At 40.5% G+C, this 25583-nt stretch overlaps 2 protein-coding genes and 2 long non-coding RNA genes across 4 annotated transcripts; 1 reads left to right on the top strand and 3 right to left on the bottom strand.

Moving 5' to 3' along the window:
* On the bottom strand, positions 1–442 carry LOC122031144. Its single transcript, XR_006125754.1, has 3 exons — positions 317–442; positions 149–239; positions 1–57 (listed from the first exon to the last, which is right to left on the bottom strand). It is a non-coding gene; the product is annotated as an uncharacterized LOC122031144 (long non-coding RNA).
* An 851-nt stretch (positions 443–1293) lies between these two features.
* LOC122031288 (60S acidic ribosomal protein P2B-like) lies at positions 1294–1763 on the bottom strand. The gene is made up of 2 exons (XM_042590418.1): positions 1642–1763; positions 1294–1574 (listed from the first exon to the last, which is right to left on the bottom strand). The coding sequence occupies exons 1-2, from the start codon at positions 1727–1729 to the stop codon at positions 1294–1296; spliced, it is 369 nt and encodes a 122-aa protein (XP_042446352.1). The 5' UTR covers positions 1730–1763.
* Positions 1764–1838: 75 nt separating this feature from the next.
* On the bottom strand, positions 1839–2241 carry LOC122032479 (ethylene-responsive transcription factor 3-like). The gene has a single exon (XM_042591768.1). The coding sequence runs from the start codon at positions 2142–2144 to the stop codon at positions 1839–1841; it is 306 nt and encodes a 101-aa protein (XP_042447702.1). The 5' UTR covers positions 2145–2241.
* Positions 2242–6578: 4337 nt separating this feature from the next.
* LOC122031006 lies at positions 6579–7832 on the top strand. Its single transcript, XR_006125701.1, has 3 exons — positions 6579–6886; positions 7596–7671; positions 7807–7832. It is a non-coding gene; the product is annotated as an uncharacterized LOC122031006 (long non-coding RNA).
* The last annotated feature ends 17751 nt before the right edge of the window (positions 7833–25583 follow it).

Here is a 25583-nt window from a genome sequence, read left to right as displayed (position 1 = left end):
ACTAGCTAAACCCAATCTCGACTTATGGAGTAGAACTCTATTTTTCAAATTGTGTATCTATTTATGACCATATCAAAATGAAATATTAATAATTATACTGTCCCAAGTAAAAAAAGGTTATTAGAAAAAATATTTCAAAAGTATTAACCTGTTTGGATCTTCCATCATCCAGCTTTTGCCTTTTAATAGCTTGATTTTCTTGTGCAATTCCAATAGACGTTATATTCTTTGCAGCAACACTACCAGGACACCAGTTATAGATAAAAACATGTCATGGTAATTCATGATAGAATATCTGCAAAATCGAAATCCTTACTTGGTCACATTCTTAGCATTTTTTGAAGGTTGGCCAGAGGACAACTTGCTTTTCTCCTTTAAAACAGATGGTTTTTGAATTGAAACAGTTCTCGTAGCAGTTAAATTCTTTGAACTGCTTAGTGTTGCTACTCCTTTCCTTGCTCTCAAATTAGGAACAAAGGACAGTAATAACCATAGGAAAAGCTAGATTGAAATTTACAGAAGCTCACTTTCAAGTATAACAAAATGCAGAACACTAAGCTTCCCAGAATAAGTGCTGAATAAATTTCTCCCAGGTGATCATACACGACTGCTGGGTTGAAGATTCCAAACCTTCAAAGATAATTCAAGAAGCACTGGTCATAGTTAAAAGTTAGAAGTATGTTAAAATAAAGATAAATACACATGAATTGCCAACCGATGTCAAAAAATGTGCATACATGTAGAGGAAAATAAGAGATGCAACTAGGTGTCTATAAACCACTCATCTAACTCCCTGCAGAGAAACAAAATCCTACGTATGCACAACAATACGAAAAAGTATGAAATTAAACCATTTAATTACATACTTGAGGTATGAGTTAAACATAGGAGATCAACAAATTTAGCAATAACAATGGTAATCATCATGGCGACTTATCATTAATACTAACAAAGATTTCCTTTTTCCCTCCACCCCTTACATCTTCAACTCTAATTAATCCAAATACTTGAGAGTTTATGCACTTTACTAACAATATTCAGTCTTTGTCTGCATGACTTTATGCCTCTGTATATGCTTTGTGAACCTTGATCACAAGATAGGACTTTACCATGTGCTATTAAATTTGGAAAAAGTGGCATACTTGTAGCCGTTTAAGTGATATGCTAGTATATAAAATAAAAAAGATTGCCATTACCTTCAAAACTTACAACAAATAGCAATCAAACCAATCTCCATAGCTTGTGTTTTCCAAAAACAGAAATTGGAAACGAGAAAGAAAAAAAACCACAAATTTATGTCGGAAACGAAAATTTGCGGGAGGGAAAGACAGGGAGTTTCACCTCGTCGGATTCCTCCTTCTCCTCCACCTTCTCCTCCTTCTTAGGCTCCTCTGCAGCTGGGGGGCCGCCCGCGCCGCCGCTACGAGGGGCGGCGACCCCGATGGCAGCCACAGAGCCACCGGAGGGCACGGAAGCGAACTTCTCCCGGCCGGCAGCGATGACTTCCGTTATGTCCTTGCCCTTGACTTCCGCGAGGAAGTGGTTGATCCTCTTATCCTCTGCCTCCGCTCCCACTACAAGCAAGAAACAAGGATCACCGAAATGAAACCAAGATAAATATGAGAGGGAAGAGAGTTCGACCTGATTCAAGGATGGATCTGATATCATCGGCGGAGGGGTTGGGGTTGCCGCCGAGGACGACCAGGAGATAAGCCGCCACAATTTTCATCTTCGCTTCGAGATTTGCAGACGACGATGCCGCTGTTGCAAGGTCTCGGACCTCTCGGTGATGAGTGCGTAGAATGAGGTGGGTCGGCTTAATTCCAATTTGTATCTTATCAAAACCCTAGGGTTGGGTCAGCGGAGGGAGGGCAGCGGAATGCAGGAGTAGGGGTGGGAGACGCAGCGGCGGCGGCTAGGGGAAAGTTGGTCTTGGCCTTGGAACCACGGAACGCGCGAGCGGCGGAGTCGTAGGCCAGAGCGGCAGCCTCGGCCGAGTCGAAGGTTCCGAGCCACACCCTGACCTTCTTCCAGGGGTCCCTGATCTCGGCCGCGAACCGCCCCCACGGCCGCTTCCGCACGCCGCGGAACCGCGTCTCCGCTACTGCCGCCGCCGGCTCCACCAGAACTCGGCCTTTCTTCATCTGGCCAACAGATCGACGGAATGAAAAGGAACAAAAGAAGGGGGAAGAGGGAGCGAGAAATGGGATCAAAGGAAGAGGAGTGCTAATTTCGCCATGTCGAATTCTTCAAAATTGGGGAGATAAATTGGCTGGTTGCTTCATCCAAGGCGAGGAGAAACCCAAAAGAAAGGGCGCTAAGAAAGTCGGCCAGAATTTTGGTTCATAGACACCGGTTTTAAAAACCGCGGCTAAAATCGGTGTCTATTAATGAAAAAAAGGCGCTCATAGACATCGGCTAAAAAAATCGATGTCTATGAGCGAAAATCTGCGCTCATAGACACCGATTTTTGGAAAAACCGGTGTAAAATACTCAAAGACATCGGTTTTTGCTTAAAATTGTTGTTGTTCCACTGATGTCTATGAGCGATTTTGTTGTAGTGAGTTTTCGTTCTTGCTTGAGAACTATTCTCAAGTTTCTGTACCAGTCCAGGAAGTTAGCTCCATTGAGCTTGTCCTTATCAAGGACAGATCGTAGAGAGAGAGTGTTCGACGTATTTGATGACATGATTATCTACAACAACATAATGCAGAACTTAGTATCATATATCGATCATTTAATTAGGCCTTTAATTAAATGATTCTTCCACAGAATTATAAAGCTTGGTAGGAGCGAGTCATGGTTGTGGTTTTACCCACACTACTAGCTCCAATTCAAATCGCGATAACATTCATGTGGGACAAGACCCATATTATACCTCATCTTGAGTTAGCTTTGGCTAATCGCCCAAGACTCGTATAATGTAGGTAGACATCTTATACCAATTGCATCAAATGCAACTCTTGTATAGCTAGATGAACAATACTATTTGTTCATTTGCCCATCTTATGAAATTCATATTATAGCTCATCTTGAGTTAGCTTTGGCTAATCGCCCAAGACTAGCACAATTTGAATTCCATCTTATGAGATATGCCTCTAAGCTCTCATTCTAAAAGAGACAACTTAGTTAAGTCGCACCCAAGTTTAATAGTCGGACATCACAATTGTCCTATCTCACTCTAGCAAGATAAATTGAGTCACTTTACTTTGGCAAAACCTGACTACAATTGATCGAGCTAGATGTGAGTATTAAACTTTTAGTAGGCATATTCTAAAATGACCTAATTATATATATTAAACATGTATCTAATACATCACAAAGCACCAATCACACATATATGCATAAATCAAAATGTGACACGGTTATGCCCCCCATAAACTACGATCTTCTCAAGCCAATGAGAAGAGTGATGAGTCCACCTAGGTCAAAGCAGCTTCTCCAAGCACTCCCTTTGTCGCTGTGTGTCGTTGTTCTTCCTTCCTTCCTTTTCACCCATCGTCCAATAGACTAATTTCTTTCCAATTTATACATTACAACAACTAAAGAAACTCGAGTTACATTCGAGTGTAGTCTAAATTACAATAGGAATAAAAGGGATGAAGGCATGACACGCAGACCGTATTATGAATTACAACAACACACACAACCACATAGGGGGTTCAAGGGTCATAACCATGCACCATGTCATATATATTCACAATATATTTACTACATAAATTTACTATGATTGTAATAACAAATTATGAGTCGCAACTCCACGGCGGTCCTACTAGCCGGTTAGCGGGCGGGGTCAAGGGGCAGTGCCCCTTGCGGGGGTTAGGGGGCAACACCCCCAAAACAAAATTAATTTTGCATACTCGTTTATGAGTTGCTGCCATGCCCGAGACCTTACTACCCTTAAGACCGACTATGTTCCATTCTAAACAAAACACCTTTGGCTGAGACCATGTTGGTCACATACCAACTATATTTCGTTCTCAACAAAACATTAATTTTCTTGGCCGAAACTCATAATTTTGCAGATCATAATAAACCTATCATGATTTTCTATATCACATATAAAAACTCTAAAACTTAGTATATCCCTTCGCAAGTGGCTCTGATACCACTGTAAGGAAATATGTTGCTAAACACGCAGTAAAAAAATATATTTCCTCCAAAAGATCCATGCGAAGGGAAAGAAAAATTTCTATATATACTAAGTTTTCTAACATGAGAGATTATACCTTTGGTGCATGCTCACGGATTCCCGACAGCTCGGATCACAGCACGATCTCACGTTCACGTCTCTATGGTATCCACACAAACAAGCGTTCGTTTGTCTCACAAACTCACAAAATGGAGAAAGGTTGTACTAGCAACCTATGGAGTGGATTTCGTGCAAGAGAGGAGAGGAGCAATGAAAATGAAGTAAGCCAAAATGAAGAGAAAAACACTTAAGTATTTTCATCCAATGAAAACTCTTAATTAGCATTAATAGCCTTAATGAGTATTACTCTCCATTAAGGACCACACACTTGTAACTCCTCATTTCAAATAACTCCTCATTTTAATTTTGAAAATTGAATCAAATGTATCATTGGATTTTGAAATTCAATGAATGTCTCATTAATCCTCACTTGAGTCTAACTCAAGTCTCCTCACTTGAGTCCACTACAACAAAATCCCTCATAGACATCAGTGGAACAACAACAGTTTCAAGTAAAAATCGATGTCTTTGAGTATTTTATACCGGGTTTTCCAAAAACCGGTGTCTATGAGCGCATATTTTAGCTCATAGACATCGATTTTTTAGGCGATGTCTATGAGCGCCTTTTTTTTCGTTAATAGACACCGGTTTTAACAACGGTTTTTAAAACCCGATGTTAATGAACCAAAATAAAATATTTTAATTTTTCCACCAATACTTAACCAAAATTTGTAACATTTCATTCTTCCCTCCAAACCTAAACCTATATTGCGCCGTCCGTATACCGTCACGACTCCACCACCACTTTCCTCCTCGCCGCTGGGCATCCAGCCATCTCTCTCAGCCTCATCTCCCTCTTCCCCTTCCTCATCTCTCTCAGCCATCTCTTAGCCTCATTTCAACACACGGCTTTCTGCCTTTTCTAGCTTGCCCACAAATCTGGCCAAACCCTCACACGAATAACCACCGAGTCCTCAGCTGCTGGAGCATTCACAGACGTAGGGAATGGAGATTGTTCGATCACAGAGGGAATCGACTCATGCTGCCGCCTCGACAACGTCGGCTAAACTCTCTTTCTACCGCTCCGCGCCTGCGCTCGAGGTTCGGCTGGAAGATTTTGAACTCTACGGCATAGATCGCCTCCGAGGTACCTTGCAAAACCTCATCTTTTCCCATTTATAAGGTTTGTGGTTCGTTGTATACTCCCTCGAGGTCCGGCTGGAAGATTTTGAACTCTACGCCATAGATCGCCTCCGAGGTACCTTGCAAAACCTCATCTTTTCCCATTTCTAGGGTTTGTAGTTCGTTGTCTATTCCCTCGAGGTCCGGATGGAAGATTTTGAACTCTATGCCATAGATCACCTCCGAGGTACCTTACAAAACCTCATCTTTTCCCATTTCTAGGGTTTGTGGTTCGTTGTATACCTCCCCTTCCTTGATCAACTTCCCTATCCTGCGTCTGTTTGGCTCTGCTGAGTAATCAGAGAAGAGCTCAAGAAGCTTTGAGTAGTTGAAGGATAACTTAGGGAACTTCTGCACATTTGGAGAGGAGAGTTCAGGGAGCTCTGTGTAATACCCACTTGTTCACCACCTGTTCAGGGAGCTCTGTGTAACTTAGGGATCACATTCCTCTAATACCACCTGTTCACCACTTGCTACAACTTATTGTCTCAGACCATGTAGATATTATCTTGTGCTTTAAAAATGTAGAATTACCTCCACCACATGTCCATGTTGTGGGATCTTCATCTCTTAAGGTTGAATAACACAATCACAGTAAAAGGAACAAAATCAATTTAATATGGTTCGAAGTAAGCTCACAACATTTGAAGCCAGATTCGGTCCAAGTGTGATTGTGTTCTTGGTTATTATCATAAACTCCTTTTAGTCTATGAAAACCATTTGTTGTCGTTGTCTCTCCACATTTGCTCATTTTCTCTCAATATTAAGTCTTAGATGTTGGAATCCTAATTTATTTATTTCATTTGGCAACATCTCACAAGTTATGATTTCATCCTCAACAACAACAACAACAACCAAACCTTATCCCACTAGAGCTATTATCATTTCATCCTCACAAATTTCAAAATCCACAATTCATTAAATTTGAAGGGAAGTAAAAGGAAGAAGATCGCCATAAACCTCAACCAATCATCAATGCAAGGTTGTTGTGCTAGTTTTGGCATTTTCATTTTCATTGTTATCATGTCTCAGTTCATTTTATCTTTTTCTTCTGTGAGATCTTGTTTAATTTACATAATAAGCTGGATATAGATACCATTTATATTATAGCTTGAGGAGGAGGATTGTGTGACATAATATAATTTTTCATTCCTCTCAATAGTTGGTTAATCCTACTTGGACAAGTTCACACTCAGGCCTTAAAGCATCTAGACCAATTGATCATGACTTAATTACATGTGGTTTTTCATTGGAATCTATTAACCACCTACTCATCAACTCTTATTGCTTCTCAAGGATTGAACACACTTAAGGATGTCAGAATGATCTATCAAATGCATCTAATTTTAGTGTAAGATTATGATTTATCATGCTACACATTTTCTTTTGAACCTTTGACTTATCATTTCCAGATTTCTAAAGGCACGAGGGTTCAATATTGAAAAAGCTACTCATATGTGGTCTGAGATGCTCCAGTGGAGGATCAACTTTGGTGCTGATACTATCATTCATGTGAGATTAGCTAATGTACATTTTCCTTTCCTACTTTCTTGTAGCAAAAGTAATGAGCACAGTCAAGAGCTTCCACTAATGATTTACAGGTTAATAGCTTGGCATGGTTTTGAACTTTTTTTCCCTTAAGGATCTAAAGTTCTCTAGGCTTTTGACTGGAAGTCCCACATTGGGCTTTAGATATTATCAGTGAAGTAATGTGCCAAGCTACATGGTATAAATTCTGGATTTAACCTGGAAACGTGCTATGTAGAATTTTGAGTTTTAGACTTATTACAAAGTCTTGCATACCTATATCTATGTTATGAGTACTTGTGGTTCAAATGCTAAACCACTCATGGGGAAATCTGAATGAAATAGAACAAACCTTGCCCTTAATTAAAATGTGTTCCACTTGTTATTTGATTGATAATTCTGTCTTAAAGATGACATTTGACAACCACAAAGCACATTAAAATAAATTCATAGTTGGAAATAATTCCAACAGAAACTTGGTTTGGAATATAAATCTCATAAACCTCGTATATACTTGTTTTTTTTATCTTTCACTACGAGATGTCACCACACTGCATTGGATATGAAACGACAAGGTTAAAAACTAACATATACATTGTTTGATATTTGAAGAGTGATAATTTGAGTTTAGAGTTTACCAATGTTTCAAAAGGTTATTATGCCTTCCATTTTCTAACAGATTAAGTTTACTTAGGATTTTGTATTTGATGAACTCGACGAAGTCCTCCATTATTAAGATTTTGAACTCTACGCCATAGATCGCCTCCGAGGTACCTTGCAAAACCTCATCTTTTCCCATTTCTAGGGTTTGTGGTTCGTTGTATACCTCCCCTTCCTTGATCAACTTCCCTATCCTGCATCTCTTTGGCTTTGTTGGTAACTTATATTCGATTGTTTTCATGAAGTCCTGCAGGGTATTTCAGATGGTTTGCCTCGAGGAAAAAGGCCCGAAGAGATGGAGAGATTGGTATTGCGTGTGATTTTGTTTGGATCGTTCATTTTACTTTTAAATATATGTTTTATTTTGGGAAAATTAGGTAACTGAACTATGGAGAGCACATATGAGGCATCAAGATCCATCAGAGGTCATGAACAAAGATATCATTTCACACTTCGTTCTTCGTCTTGCATATTGTCGAATGTAGGTTTTGATTTTTATGGTCATGTTTTATTTTGATATCACACTATCTTTCCTGAGTGCTATCTCCTTCACCTCCTAGGGATGAATTAAGGAAATGGTTTCTTTCCATGGAGACTTCTCTTTTCCGCTATCGATTCCGATTAGAAAGCCCCGAGTCATAGGTATATTCTGGATACCTTGTATGAGGTTTGGAGCTCTTATCTAATTTCATTTACCAAAATTATGTTCTATTGCTCGTAGAGGTCACTCATGTCTGAATTTTAGCTACCCTATAAGGCTATTAGTCATGCAGAATTCGAGGTATGACTGCAAATTTATGCACCATATTTCTGGTCATATTACAATACTACAAATTTTTAGACATCTCTTTCTATCGAGATGCATTTTTCTCATGTTCTTTGGCCATGGTTTTATCTAGGATATCTTTTAGTACTTATAGGAAAATATTTTTTATTGCATTGCAGACTGTAAAGGAAAAATTGAACCAAGTTGCGCATTCTATTGGTCAACCGTTGAATGGTATGTCATTACCTACCAGATTTACATTTGTGATGCTACTAGTAACTAGTAATGGGCAAGATTGAACTTCAATAAGTCATCTTAAAACTCTTGTGATGCAATATATATTTGTCAATTTATCTTCTTATCAAATTACAGGGAACTGATTATAAATTGTTTTGTTCTATTTGAAAGTAACACAGATACCAGTTGCTCAATCATTTATAGCTTTTACTGTTATGTCTAGTAATTTGACAAATTTTTATTGTTTTTTGCAGCTGATACAATACCATGCATTCTCACAAGCAGCTAATCGGTTTATAGTTCTCACTTCAATAAATGTGTTCCTGAAATAAAAGACAGTGGTACCAACACTGCAAACAGACGGGGGCTTCTGGCTCCATCGACAAGATGCAGAGTGGATGTCTTTTTTTCACCCTGATTGTTTCTGTTTAAATTTTGTATCTATTTCTCGCATAGATTTCATTTCTAGGTAAAGTTAGCCAGTAGCTTGACGTTACCATAATGCTCTCATTTTCATCATGATGATATGTTAATCTTATTTTTGCATTGAATTCTATTCAAGACTATTGTCACTTCTAATGCTACATAATAAAAATAGAACGCCAATCAAGTGATATAATATCGATAGGCATTTGGTTAATCTTTTTTGGTTGACTAATGTACCATGATTGATTATTTTCTAGGCAGTAGATTCTAGTGGAAATGCAGCAAAGGCAGGACTTAGGGTTGGAGACCAAGTATTGTACACAAGCAGCTTCTTTGGGGATGAGCTGTGGCCTGTTGATAAGCTGGGTTTTACCAAAACAGTTATCCAAGCAAAGCCAGACTCTGTTTATTTTGTAGTAAATAGGTATGATCTACCGGGGTTGTGTTGTGAAGTCTGGCAGAAATACCTAAATATGAAATGGTGAAAATATTTGTTAGGGCTTTCCATCCAGCAATATATCCATGTACTTTTCTTCTTGAAGAGAGGAACATTTAAATGTTCAGAATATTAGGGAGTTTGTAGACACAATGTTTGCACTTTTCCTAATATGTTCTTTATCTTTTATTTGATTCTTATTCTCCTTGTTGCATTTCTTTACACTCTAACAGGGGAGCAGAGGTAGATGTAAAAAGACTAACTAAGAGGTCTGCTCCTCCTCGATTTGGTCGCACCTTGACTGAAGCACAAAAGGCAAGCTAATTATTTTGCCTCAGCCTCGATGTTGTCCTATGACTGATTTCTTTAATTTTTTTTGATTGATTGACATTTCTTTGAATTGTTTCTGATGTGTTCAAATCATACGTTGTCCAAGTTATCTAGTTTAACTTTATTGCTATTACTTAAATTCAAAATTCATCCTGTCATTAAACATTAAATGTGTGGGAATTTACTAGAATCTACTCCTACATGAAGCAAATAAATAAAAACTACAAGTAAAGTTTACCTACCCTGTTATGACTTCAGAAGAACATGCTGAATTTTCCATGTATGCTGGCCTTTAATATAGAGGGCTACAAGAGGATTATATCTTAGGTCAAGACACTCCAAATCCATCATAAACCAAAGGGAAAATAGTTTCTACTTACTAGAGGATTGAATGGACCCAAAAGGAAGCTCTAACTTGCTGTTTTGGGTGCTGAACTAAGGAGCCAGCTGCCTTATTGCCGCATTCCTTGCTGCTGTGGTTGGTAGCAGAAATCACAGAAAATAGGGGGCTTAGTGCAGGATATTCAGGATACCAAGATGGCATCAGAGGTAGTACAATAAATAGTATATCTCTTCATCAGAGGTAGCTTTGTTCTTCTATGCTTCCTTCACTGGATTTGTTGTGTAGTCATATTTCTTTGTTCAACCATTATCATGCCTAGTAAGTTGTTGTATGATGCTGTCGGTTCTTATCAATCTGTACACTTGAATTAGAAGGAGCAAATTATCTATGTTATATTCTAAGCAGCATATACTAAGTGTCATATATGAAAGTTTTAGATTCTATGTTATATTCGTTATCTTCCACAGCAACTTTTAAAAACTCAGTATTCTATTTTATTTGATACATGTACACATTTGTTTTAGTTATTTGACATATGATGGATTTATGTGTTTTTACAGTTTATAAATCTCAAGTACTTCAGAGTTGAAATTGATAAAGTGCGGTTCGAGTGGATTGAATGCATGCTAGATTACATTTGAAGTGCGGTTCTACCTTGATGTGTTAAAAGAATGTTCTACCTGGATTTTGATATCTATTAGCTAGCTTTTGATGTAAAAAGAATGTTTGGGTATTTTATGGATATTGTTGTAAGAAGATTATTTATATAATTTGTGAATATTTGTGTATTTTATGGATATTATTGAATGAAGAATATTTGTATAATTTGTGAATATTTGTGTATTTTTTTTATTGTCAGTTTTCATTGTTTCGGAAATCAAATGTGTGCTGTTAAAAAATATACATATTACATCGGTTTTCCACCGCTGCAAAACCGGTGTTATTAACTAATATTACATCGGTCATTTACCGCTGCCAAAACTGGTGTTATTAACATACAATATTACATCAGTTTTACACCGTTGATGAAACGGTGTCGTTAAGTGATACTACACCGGTTAATAATCGATTCGAAGACCGGTGTCGTTAAGTGATACTACACCGGTTTTTACCCGATGTCTAAAATGGCAGACTTTTAACATCGGTTTCATAGACATCGGTCGAAAATGAAATAGACACCGGTGGAAAACCGATGTCTATGAAGGTTTTTGTTGTAGTGGTCTAACTCAAGTCTAATTCACTTGAGTCTAACTCAAGTCTAATTCAATCGAGTCTTACTCAATTAATCTCATACAATTCAAATTCAATGAATCACATTTCATTAATTTGAATTGACTCCTTGAGTCTAGTTTGAATTGGACTTAATCCAACAATAAAATGTAGAAATAAGTATCATATTTTGATCATTTAACTAGGTCTTTAATTAAATGATTCTCCCACTAAATTGTAAAGCTTTGGTAGGAGCAAGTCATGGATGTAGTTTTACCCACACTACTAGCTCCAAATCAAATCGCGATAACATTTATGTGGGACAAGATACATATTATACCGCATCTTGAGTTAGCTTTGGCTAATCGCCCAAGACTTAGTATAACTTAGGTAGGCAACATTTACCAATTATATCATATGTAACTCTTGTATCATTGTGTGAACAAGACTATTTGTTCATTTGCCCATCTTATGAAATTTCATTATAACTCATCTTGAGTTAGCTTTGGCTAATTGCCCAAGACTAGTATAATTTTGAATTTCATAGTATAGAATATGCCTCTAAGTTCTCAACTTAGTTAAGTCACACCCAAAGTATTAGTAGCCGGACATCACAATTGTCCTTTCGCACTCTAGCAAGATAAATCGAGTCACTTTGCTTTGACAAAACCTTACTACAATTAATCGAGCTAGAAGTGAGTATCAAACTTTGGTACACATATTTAAAAGACCTAATCATGATTAAACTACACATACATCATATACAATCATAGCATATCATGGCATACATCACATATATGCATAAAAGAAATCGTGACATGGTTATGGCCCCATTACCTATGATCCTCTCAAGCCAATGAGAAGATTGAAAATTCAACCTAGGGAAAAGCATCTTCTCCAAGTGTTTCCTTGGTCATCATGTGTTGTTGTCCTTCTCCCTATTTCACTGTCATCAAGTAGACTTATTCTTCTCTAATTTATACATTACAAAATCTAAAGAAAACTTGAGTTACATTCGAGTGTAGTCTAATTTTACAACTAGAATGAAAGAGGAGAGGCACGACATGTAGGCTGTATTATGAATTACAACTCACACATCCAATCACATCGGGGTTTAAAGGCCATAACCATGCACCATGTCATATAACATTCTCAATCTATTATGATAAAAATTTACTATGATTTAAACAACTAATTATGAGTCATAACTTCATGATGGTCTCACTAAAAACCTCTTGGCCGAAGTTTGCTCATAATCATGTAAATCATAATAAACATGTCATGCAATTTCTATATCACATATGAAATTCTACTACAACTTAGTATATACCTTCGCAAGTGACTCTGATACCACTATAAGGAACTAGGACACTAAACATGCAAAAGCGCAGCGGAAAACATCTAGTTCCTTTCCAGAAGATCCATGCGAAAGGAAACAATATACTAAGTACTAATTTTCTACATGAGGAAGTTATACCTTTGTTACATGCCCTTCACAACCCCGACAGCAACGTTTCTTTAGATGCGGATCTTAGCGTGATCAAGTGGTCGTGCCTCTATGGTATCCACACGAACAAATCTCGTTTGTCTCACAAACTCACAAAGTGGAGAATGAAACAACCAAAGGTTGTGCTAGCAACTCTTCTTGGAAGTTTCGGCCAAGTGGAAGAGAGGAGGAAGAAGAGCAAGAACACCAAAAACTCATCATGAAAATGAATCTAAAAATCTCTTTTTATAGATTCATGAAATTACCTCATGCCTTAATGTCAATTGCCTTAATTGACATTAATATTTGTCTTCATCCAATGAATCCAATGCATCCTATGCATGAGCAATTCAAATGGTTCACTCTTCATCCAATGAATCCAATGCATGTAATGCATGCAATGCATGAGCAATTCAAATTGTTCACTCTTCATCGAATGCATCCAATGCATGCAATGCATGAGCAATTCAAATTATTCACTCCTCTTTCTTCATGAATTCAAATTCATGAAATTATATAATGAGTCCAACTTATTAATCATCAATTAATTCATGAAATCATATAATAAGTCCAACTCATTAATCATCAATCCAATTGACTCAATGAGTCTAATTTGAATTGGACTCAATCCAATAGTTGGATTTAATTGAATCTAACTTAAAGAGTCCAATTTGAATTAGACTTAATCCAATAATTCATCATATGAATCCATCTCCATTGACTTGTTCTTTGTGTGTGACCCAATAGGTTCTCGTAACGTTGACAATGTATCCAAATCAACATTTAAATACACAAGCAATGAGTGACATCTAGCAAGATATCATTGCTACCCAAGTGACGAGAATGTCGAGATCCGACTTAACCTTCCGTGGCTATTATCTTGTATGACTCAATCCTTCTATCCTCAATATCTAGATTGATCAATGAGGCATAGACCGTGTCGTCCTCTTATCAATCTTTATGTTTCTTGATCTCTAAGTAGACACACTCAATTAAATAAGTTCAATATCACATATTGACTCATTTAAGCATGGTCATACATTCTTGTGTCCTACTAATCAAGGGGCCTATAGATATCACTTCAATCATATGGAAGGGATAGATCTATCTGTTGGGATCGTTCGTACTCGGCTAGAGAGGGGGGGGGGTGTGAATAGCCGCCCCAAATTCTCGTGTTCTTCCTACAGTTAGGGTTAGTCGCAGCGGAAATACAAGGAAGAAACTGAGGAGAAGAAAAACAAACCGATGTAACGAGGTTCGGAGATGAACTCCTACTCCTCGGCGTGTCCGTAAGGTGGACGAAGCCTACCAATCCGTCGGTGGATGAGTCCCCGGAGAACCGGCTAAATATGAGCTCCTTATGGGTGGAGAAACCTCGCCACAACTACTTCTTGCAACAGCAAGATAAGGAGTACAAATACAAGAGAAGCGAGAAGTAAATACACAGCAAATGTAAACAACCCTTGCCTTCTTGTCGACTGTTGAAGAAGCAACAGCTTCTCAGACGCCAACCACAGCAGCAGCTCAGTCAGAGTCCCAGCCGAAGGAAGAAGCTCACGCGAAGCTTGCGAAGAAGAGCTCAACAAAGCTCAAGCACCAAAACAGCAGCTCTGTAGCAGAAGAGAAGAGGAAGAAGCAACAGCACAGAAGATGCCCTCGTCTCCTTTATACATGCGAAGAAGAAACAGCGAAGAAACTAGCCGTTGCGTTGCAACGGCTAGAACCCTGATCGGTCTGTGGACCGATCAGGCCACAGCTGGATCGGTCGAGTGCACGTAAAATTACATGCATACTCGATCGTCGTGGACCGATCAAAGCCTGGATCGGTCCACGCCGATCCCAACTGGCTTTGAAGCTCTTCCTTCCGCGACATCGTCTCCTGATCGGTCGCCACGACCGATCAGGGAAGCTCCTGATCGGTCCACAGACCGATCAGGCGTCTTTCTCGCGGCTACTGATCACCTTCTGATCGGTCTGCAGACCGATCAGATACCGATCAGTAGCACACTGATCGGTCACCAGACCGATCAGATAACTAGTGACTTGGTTTTTGCCCGAACCAAGTCCCAAGCCTTCCAAACCAACATTCGGTCAACCTCGACCTGTTGGTACTTCATTCCTAGCATCTGGTCACTCCCTCGACCTGCTAGAATTCCCCGCCAAGTGTCCGGTCAATCCCTTTGACCTACTTGGACTTTCCTCAACACCAGATGTCCGATCATCCCTGATCCATCTGGATTTTCCTTTGCCTGGCTTCACTCACCCGGACTTTCACCTGGCTTCACTCACCAGGATTTCCACACTGCCTAACATCCCAGTTAGGACTTTCTCACTGCCTGGCTTCACTCACCAGGACTTTCCAACTGCCTAACATCCCAGTTAGGACTTTCCCACTGCCTGGCTTCACTCACCAGGACTTTCCAACTGCCTAACATCCCAGTTAGGACTTTCCCACTGCCTGGCTTCACTCACCAGGACTTTCCACACTGCCTAACATCCCAGTTAGGACTTTCCCACTGCCTGGCTTCACTCACCAGGACTTTCCACACTGCCTAACATCCCAGTTAGGACTTCTCCGTGCCAAGTCTCCATACTTGGACTTTTCCAGTGCCAAGTCTCCATACTTGGACTTTTCCAGTGCCAAGTCTCCATACTTGGACTTTTCCCGTGCCAAGTCTCCACACTTGGACTTTTCGCGTGCCAAGCTCCCTGCTTGGACTTTTCCAGTGCCAAGTTCCCTGCTTGGACTTTTTCCGTTGCTAAGTCTCTATACTTGGACTCTTTCCCGAATCAGGTCAACCAGGTCAACCTTGACCTACGTTGCACCAATAATCTCCCAAACATTTGTCCCATATCAAGAATACAACTCTTCCACGAGTGTCAAACATCAAAATACAATTCAACTAGGTCAACCTTGACCTAAGGTTGCACCAACAATCTTCCTAAGTCAAACATCAAAATACAACTCGAGTCAGGTCAAATCGAGTCAGGTCAACCAGGTCAACCTTGACCTAAGGTTGCACCAACAATCTTCCCCTTTTTGATGTTTGACAAAACCATAATCAAGTTAGGTTAATCCGATAACCTAACTTAGGTTTCCCAATGTTCTTCAATGTTCTTCCTTGAACATTATCTAGAACATTCTCCCATTCTCCAACACTCTCCCCCTTTTTGACACACATAAAAAAAAAGAGAATCAAGGTCAAGAGTTTCCTCCTAATGAAAGTCCCATACCTTTCATTGAAACTCTTAATTTCCCCCTTGATACTAAACTCAACAATCAACTTAGTGACAATCCTATGTCACTAATCCTCAAAAGTCTCAAGGAGTAAAAACTCCCCCTAAGAGTCAACTCCCCTTGACAATTAGGTAAAAACTCCCCCTAAAGGTCAACTCCCCCTTGACCATTGCACCAACAATGTCTTGGAGAGTTTCAAACCTTTAGAAACTCGAAACTCAACTCCCAAAAGCTAAAATTTCATACACCTGCTGAAAATCAAAAACTGACACGCACTGATCGGTCCTAAGACCGATCAAAAACCCCCTGGATCGGTCCCCAGACCGATCCATGCTTCATTGATCGCACTGGATCGTCACTGATCGGTCACCAGACCGATCAGGCCTTCACCAGATCGCACCAAGCTCTCTGGATCGGTCTGCAGACCGATCCATGCTTCACTGGATCGGTCCGCAGACCGATCAGGACTTCCCTGGATCGGTCCCTAGACCGATCCAGACTCTGACAGGAGATTTCTGAAATTTCCTTCCCGAAATTCAGAAACTCCTAGAAAATTCCAGAAAATTCGAAAAATTGTGAAATTTTGAGGATACATTCCTCATAATATATACTATCATGGAAAAATAGTTTTCTATGAAAATAACTTCCATTTTTCAATCTTGATACAAAGTTCAAAAACTTTGAAATAGTTCAAGTTTAACTCAACTTTGTATCACAATGTTCAATGATGAATACAATCACTAAGATGGCTTCATCAAGGTTTTCCAAATCAATTTCAAAATGATTTTAAACCTTTTAATTTAGGACCATAATCTTAGGGCTAAATGTACATGACTTGTACACAAGCTTTCCCTATGATCCTCTATTTCTTGAATTAGGCTCATCTAGGTACAAGAACTATGCACCTTGATCCTAATTCATGATCCTAATATCTCACACACATCTAAAGTGTATCAAACACATCCATGGCAATTTTAATGTGAGATATGGGTTTAGGTATCTTAGACTAAGGTCTCATGCATTTTCTAAACACAAATTTGATCTCAATATCAAAATGTGTTTTTCATCCTTAAATCAATTCAATTGATTATTAATGCAAGAGATGATGACATGGCATAAAATGGTATCATAAATGAAAACATGTGACAATGTCATGATGTCATGGCATAAAGTTTGAAACTTAAATAAACATGACATAAAAACTAGCCTAAGCATTATCATGACATTTCAAATGATAATAAAACTAAACATGATGTCATGACATGTGAGGGCAAGCAATCATGGCAAGATTTAGCATAAATAAATATACCTAGATTACCTATCTAAGTATCCTTAACCACTTGGCTAACTTCAAATTTAATCCTAGATTGCCCCAAAATGCCAAAAACCTAATTTTGACACTTCTTGAACTCTAGATTAATTCATGCCACTTAAAGATCAAATTTATCCTCAAAACTTGGCATGTTTCATCAAAACCTTGAAAATGCTCCTTGAGTGTCAATTTCCTCAAAGTTGGGTTAACTACCCTTCTAATCGGAGTTGACACTCTCTAACCCATCTATGGGGTAGAGAAGATGCTCCTAGGAACCCAATACCTATTAGAGCTCATTGGGTTCACTAAATATTCACTAGGGATAACTTCCCTAGCAACCCTCCTAATGACCCTCCTAGGCTTTAAAGCCTTGATCATTTGGGACTCATCAAGATCAACTCTAGGGGTGACTCCCCTTGTGACCTTGGTGGTGGTCTCCCTAGCCCTAGTTTTTGTTCCATAATCGAATGGAACATTATGATAGGTGGGCTTGACCATTTGGGACTTAGGTTTGTGACCCAAACCTTTCTTGTCCTTGGGCTTTGAAATTTGACCCTTAGACCCTAGAGTTGACTTCTCTAAATTCTTTAGGGCCTTTTCTAGAGTGTTAAGTCTTGACCTCAAGACTTGATTTTCTTTCTCTAAAACCACAAGTTTTAACTTATCATTCTTTCTTGAGGTGTTCCTAGGCATATGTCTAGTTGTCTTGAGGTTTCTACCTAGATTTTCCTTAGCCTTAGATGAGTTAATTCTAGGGTTAGCATTTCTAGAATTGTTCTTATCTAGGCCAACATGCTTGGCTCCTAAGCACATGTATCGATTTCTAGTGTTAACATGCTTATCATTATTGACAATGGCAATAAGACTACTAGCATGCATCCTACTAGAATTGCAAGAATGAGCTTTAAATGTTACCTTAGGGTTTGCCTTAGCTCCCCCTTTACACGTGTTTGGCCTCTTGTCCTTGTGAGGTTGCCTCCCCCTTGGACATTGACTCCTATAGTGTCCCCGTTGCTTGCATTGGAAGCACACCACGTGCTTCTTGCTCTTGCATGTCGGGACTCCGGCTTCCTTGACCTTCGGTGCGGTGGAGTCTTTCTAACCCTCTTTGGACACTTACTCTTGTAGTGCCCAAACTTCCTACACTCAAAACACATTATGTGTAATTTGCTTGAAATCACAGTGTTTGAGTTACCTAGGGTTGTGGATGTAGATGAGCTTTCTTCTTCATCCCTTCCGGAGGTAGATGCCTCTTCTTGCTCCGATCTTGAACAAGAGCTCTCCTCCTCTTCTTCCTTGGATGTTGAGTAGCCCTCAACTCCCAATTCGCTTCCTCCATGATGTGAGCTACTTGGCTCACTAGGCTCCTCTTCATGGAATTTTTCCAAATTGTTCCACAATTCCTTGGCGTTGTTATACCTATCTATCTTGCACAAAACATTATTAGGTAAAGCAAATTCAATAATTTTTGTTACCTCGTCATTGATTTCGGATTGTCGGATTTGCTCTTTCGTCCACTCCTTCTTCTTGATAGGTTTTCCTTCCTCATCCATCGGAGGGGAAAACCCTTCTTGTACACAAAACCAATTTAACATATTAGTCCTAAGAAAATACATCATCCTTACCTTCCAATATGTGAAGTTGTCGTGAGATTCGTAGAAGGGTTGAATCGTGACATCTTCTCCATAGAGATCCATCTCTAGCCCGTGCTCCCCCGGGTGTTGATCCGTCGAAGAGCGGTCTCGCTCTGATACCACTTGTTGGGATCGTTCGTACTCGGCTAGAGAGGGGGGGTGTGAATAGCCGCCCCAAATTCTCGCGTTCTTCCTACAGTTAGGGTTAGTCGCAGCGGAAATACAAGGAAGAAACTGAGGAGAAGAAAAACAAACCGATGTAACGAGGTTCAGAGATGAACTCCTACTCCTCGGCGTGTCCGTAAGGTGGACGAAGCCTACCAATCCGTCGGTGGATGAGTCCCCGGAGAACCGGCTAAATATGAGCTCCTTATGGGTGGAGAAACCTCGCCACAACTACTTCTTGCAACAGCAAGATAAGGAGTACAAATACAAGAGAAGCGAGAAGTAAATACACAGCAAATGTAAACAACCCTTGCCTTCTTGTCGACTGTTGAAGAAGCAACACGGAGTCCCAGCCGAAGGAAGAAGCTCACGCGAAGCTTCGAAGAAGAGCTCAATAAAGCTCAAGCACCAGAACAGCACAGTAGCAGAAGAGAAGAGGAAGAAGCAACAACACGAAGATGCCCTCGTCTCCTTTATACCTGCGAAGAAGACAGTGAAGAAACTAGCCGTTGCGTTGCAGCTAGAACTCTGATCGATGCGTGGACCGATCAGGCCCGATCGGTCCCGGATCGAGCCGGTACGTAAAATTACATGCGTACTACGTCGATGCGTGGGACCGATCAAAGATACCGGATCGGTCCACGACCGATCCCAACTCTTGGCTTTGAAGCTCTTCCTTCCGCGACATCGTCTCGATCGGTCGCCACGACCGTCGAAGCTCTGATCGGTCCACGCCGATCAGGCGTCTTTCGGCCATCGATCACGCCGATCGGTCCGATCGATCACCGATCAATAGCACGATCGATTCTTGATCGGTCACCGAACCGATCAGATAACTAGTGACTTGGTTTTGCCCGAACCAAGTCCCAAGCCTTCCAAACCAACATTCGGTCAACCTCGACTGTTGGTACTTCATTCCTAGCATCTGGTCACTCCTCGACTGCTAAGAATTCCCGCCAAGTGTCCGGTCAATCCCTTTGACCTACTTGGACTTTCTCAACAGGATGTCCGATCATCCCTCATCTGGATTTTCCTTCTGGCTTCACTCACCCGGACTTTCACCGCTTCACTCACCAGATTTCCACCGCCTAACATCCCGATTAGGACTTTCTCCGCCTAGCTTCACTCACCAGGACTTTCCAACTGCCTAACATCCCAGTTAGGACTTTCCCACTGCCTGGCTTCACTCACCAGGACTTTCCAACTGCCTAACATCCCAGTTAGGACTTTCCCACTGCCTGGCTTCACTCATCAGGACTTTCCACACTGCCTAACATCCCAGTTAGGACTTTCCCACTGCCTGGCTTCACTCACCAGGACTTTCCACATTGCCTAACATCCCAGTTAGGACTTCTCCGTGCCAAGTCTCCATACTTGGACTTTTCCAGTGCCAAGTCTCCATACTTGGACTTTTCCAGTGCTAAGTCTCCATACTTGGACTTTTCCCGTGCCAAGTCTCCACACTTGGACTTTTCGCGTGCCAAGCTCCCTGCTTGGACTTTTCCAGTGCCAAGTTCCCTGCTTGGACTTTTTTCGTTGCTAAGTCTCTATACTTGGACTCTTTCCCGAATCAGGTCAACCAGGTCAACCTTGACCTACGTTGCACCAATAATCTCCCAAACATTTGTCCCATATCAGGAATACAACTCTTCCACGAGTGTCAAACATCAAAATACAATTCAACTAGGTCAACCTTGACCTAAGGTTGCACCAACAATCTTCCTAAGTCAAACATCAAAATACAACTCGAGTCAGGTCAACTCGAGTCAGGTCAACCAGGTCAACCTTGACCTAAGGTTGCACCAACACCATCTACATCACTCACATCCCTCCGCATAACTTATTACATACCCAGTGATCAACTCTATGCTCCACCTTGTTATGGATGACGTTTGTCAATACTAAAGTATACAACTCCTTATGTAGGGAACCATAGTGACTTCAGGTCTGGACTATTCATACTAATAGTCACATGAGAATGTTTATGACACTTATATAATGATCCATGAAACATTCTCATGGCGGGTCGTTCAGTATATATTCTCTAATATATACTCATGTGTCAACCTAATATCTCATATCCATGACATTTGAGATTAAGTCATCCGTTGACTTATATGCTAGTCTCAATGCATTAATATTGTCCTTGCATATTAATGTTTGACTAGAAATAGTTAAGTGTAGTGTTCTATGTATATCTACAATATCTCACTATCAATTCAACCAATTGATATGTTGTAGATTAGAGTCTCTTACTATAGGACATTATTATACTTATTCATTCGATACTGAATTAAAGTAAATATAATAACCAACTTTACCTTTATTAATAATAAAATATAATACAAAAGGATCTCATTACAATCATCTCATAATTGGTACTAGGCTAATACTAACAGACACTAGGTGTACCATCTGATTTGATGGAGAAGTATACCCTCAAGAAGTGACAAACCTAGTTGGAAAAGCTAACCTAGGTTCCTCGGTGAGAAACCTAGGGTCCATGTGGGGTTAGAGGGGCATGCATGTGTTAGGATCGATGGTCGCGGCTAGAGAGGGGGGGTGTGAATAGCCGCCCCAAATTCTTCGCGTTTCTTCCTACGATTAGGGTTAGCGCAGCGGAAATAACTAAATAGAAACGCAAAAAGGAAAGATCAAACCTCAAACTCGAACTCGACGATGTAACGAGGTTCAGAGATGAAACTTCTACTCCTCGGCGTGTCCGTAAGGTGGACGAAGCCTATCAATCCGTCGGTGGATGAGTCCCCGGAAAACCGGCTAATAAGAACTCCTTTTAGGTGGAGAAACCTCACCACAAACTCTTGCAACAGCAAGATCAGAGTACAAGTACAAGAAGCACAGCAAGATACAAATATAAAGATGAATGTAACAACTCTTGCTTGCCTTCTCGTCGTCGACTGAAATCTGTAGATGAAGCACCAACTTCACGAAGAAGTCGAGGAAGCTCACGCGAAGCTTCGGAAGCGAGCTTAACAAAGCTCTAGAACAGCAGAAGCAATAACTTGCAGAAGCAAGAAGAAGATCAAGAAGAAGCAGAAGCTTCAGAGAAGAAGAAGAAGATCTGTAGCAGCCCTCGATCTCCTTTTATAACCTGCACTGCAAAGAAGACAGCGAAGAAGACGGAGATAGCCGTTGTCTCTCAACGGATATACCTGGACCGATCAGGACATATCCTGATCGGTCCTGGGGACCGATCAGCATGCATGTCCCTTCCTTTTCTCCCCTTCTGATCGTTGTTTCCTGATTGGTCTGCAGACCGATCAGATAACACTCAGTAGGCTACTGTTTGGTTACTGATCGGTCACCAGACCGATCCAGATACCCAGTGTATCACTGGATCGATCCACTGATCGATCCAGAGCTTGGTTTTTGCCCAAACCAAGTCCCAAGCCTTCCAAACCAACATCCGGTCAACCTTGACCTGTTGGTACATCATGCTTAGCATCCGGTCACTCCCTTGACCTGCTAAGACTCCCCACCAAGTGTCCGGTCAATCCCTTTGACCCACTTGGACTTTTTTCTTCGTGTCAAGTATCCGGTCACTCCCTTGACCTACCTGACCTTCTCAACACCAGATGTCCGATCACCCTTGATCCATCTGGATTTTCCCTTGCCCGACTTCACTCACCAGGACTTTCACCTAATTTCACTCACCAGGATTTCCAATCTGCCCGGCTTCACTCACCAAGACATTCTAACTGCCTGGCTTCACTCACCAGGACTTTCCCACTACCTGGCTTCACTCACCAGGACTTTCACCTAGCTTCACTCACTAGGGTTTTCACAACTGCCTGACTTCACTCACCAAGACTTTCCCACTGCCTGGCTTTACTCACCAGGACTTTCCCACTGCCTGGCTTCACTCACCAGGACTTTCCACATCCGGTCCAGAGAACGAGCTACCGAGCCCTCTCTGACCACAGTTCGGGGAACGAGCTACCGAGCCCTCTCCGACTTCCATCCGGTCCAGAGAACGAGCTCCCGAGCCCTCTCTGACCACAGTCCGGAGAACGAGCTACCGAGCCCTCTCTGACTTCCATCCGGTCCAGAGAACGAGCTCCCGAGCCCTCTCTGACCACAGTCCGGAGAACGAGCTACCGAGCCCTCTCCGACTTCCCATGTGCCAAGCTTCCATACTTGGACTTCTCCGTGCCAAGTCTCCATACTTGGACTTTTCCCGTGCCAACCTCCTTGCTTGGACTTTTCACCATGCCAAACTCCCTGCTTGGACTTTTCACCATGCCAAACTCCCTGCTTGGACTTTTCCCATGCCAAGCTCCCTGCTTGGACTTTTCCGAGTCAGGTCAACTCACCTCGGGTCAACCTTGACCACGGGTTGCTCCCACAATCTCCCAAGCTTGTATCCTTGTAAAACATCAAGATACAACTTTTCTGTTCACGTCAAACATTGTCAAACATAACTCGTCAAACATCAAAACACAACTCGAGTGAAGTCAACTCGAGTCTGGTCAACCAGGTCAACCTTGACCTAAGGTTGCACCAACAGCATGTTCTTGGTTTATACAACATTTTTAGCTAAACCAAAACATTAATGAAATAAGTAAAATTTAAAAAGGAAAATGAAAAGGTGGTTTTAGAGTCATTACTGAGGTATCTTAGAAGATTTCGATGGTTGGGGCTTCAGTAGAAGATTGGAAAAGAGGTAAGACAACTGTTGGCAGTGAGGTCGACCTTATCACTAGTTTTGTTATATAGCAATTTATTGGTTGATCGATAGTCATTTGATCGACCAATCCCTTAAATGATTAGTCAATTTATCAGGCTTTAGCCATTCTGAAGGTCGTTAGTCGAAGGGTTACAATCAACCAATCCCCTTTTTTGTGTACCGAGGGGATTGTTCATCCAATTGGGATTATCGGGTGATTGATATATGACACATCAAGTCAAATGATCAACTTTTCTATATTTTGAGATTTTATTAGTCGACACATCAACCAAGATTGGTTTACCATTAGGTTAACATCTGTTTGACTGACAATCAAATTGACCGTTAACATTTGACTCGTACACTCATTAGGTTGACTGATGATAACTTATCGATCAACCAATAACACAAATTTTTATCCTTAACCGTTTGTGATGAATTAGATTATTTTAAGAGTTATTGGTTACTTAAACCATGTTGTTCAGTTGACCGAGTAAGCTTTTTCAAAATACTTTAGTAAATTAAAAATTCATCTACAAGGTGTTCTTAAACAAATGTCGAACTCCTTTTACATGACTCAAATGACATTAATTGATAATCAAGTTTGGGAGTTAGTCACTATAGTAATCAATTTAAGTTTATACCCCTTGGCTCATATTGATACACTAATATACATCTAGAACCAAGGGTTAGACCTAACATCTCATGCCCATCTATGAGGTTCAGTACACAAAATAAGTTAATCCTTGGTCTTTGTGAAATGCAAAGACTATCTAGCTATATAGGTACATGAATCCTATGGTTTATTCTAGGCTAGTTCTATAGTTTAAAAATATTGTTGTAGTACTAATAGTAAGGAGAGACTTATTCTACTAAATTAAATTGATGCAATTAGGACACAAACTTAACCCAAAACTTCTTCTTCTTCTTATTATTATTATTATTATTATTATTATTATTATTATTATTATTATTATTATTATTATTATTATTATTATTATTATTATTATTCATTTCAACCATTCTAAGATTTTAAACATGGTAGCCATAGGTTTTGTGAGATGGTTATTCAAATATTAATTGATTAAGATTAGGTTTGAATTGGGAAGGAGGTTTAACCTTGGATTAGAATAAAGTTTTGCTTTAGTTCAATCAAGTAGTCATTGTTGGAGGATCGGTGGCCGCTAGGGGGGGGGGGGGTGGGGTGAATAGCGTCTCACCCAAATCGATGGCTTCCTACGTATTCGTTAGTGCGCAAGCGGAATAATACAATACAAATTACGAATACAAAAGCTAAAGATAAAGAAAAGAACAAGCAAACGAATGCACGTCGATGTAACGTGGTTCGAAGATGATGCTCCTACTCCACGGCTGTCCGTAAGGTGGACGATCCCTCAATCCGTCGGTGGATTAGTCCCCGGAAACTCCGGCTAGCTCAAACCGCTCCTTGTGGGTGGAGAAACCTCACCACAACTTCAACCAAGAACACTTGGACACAAGAGATCCTTGAGCACTTTGGTGACTACTAATTAGGCTTTAACCAAGTCTAATTCCGTCACCTTGGCCGACCATACCAAGCTCCTTCTTATAGAGCATGGAACAAATCAGAACTTGATTTGTCCGTTACCAGTCGACTGGTCCTTCCACCAGTCGACTGGTGCCAGCCCAACGGCTCTCTCAACGGCTATGCTACAGTGCATCAGTCGACTGATCCATCACCAGTCGACTGCTACAGTGCGCTACAGTAACTGCT

Source organism: Zingiber officinale, chromosome 11A (assembly GCF_018446385.1).
Source record: "Zingiber officinale cultivar Zhangliang chromosome 11A, Zo_v1.1, whole genome shotgun sequence".
NCBI lineage: Eukaryota > Viridiplantae > Streptophyta > Magnoliopsida > Zingiberales > Zingiberaceae > Zingiber > Zingiber officinale.
This window is presented reverse-complemented; position numbering and strand designations above follow the sequence as displayed.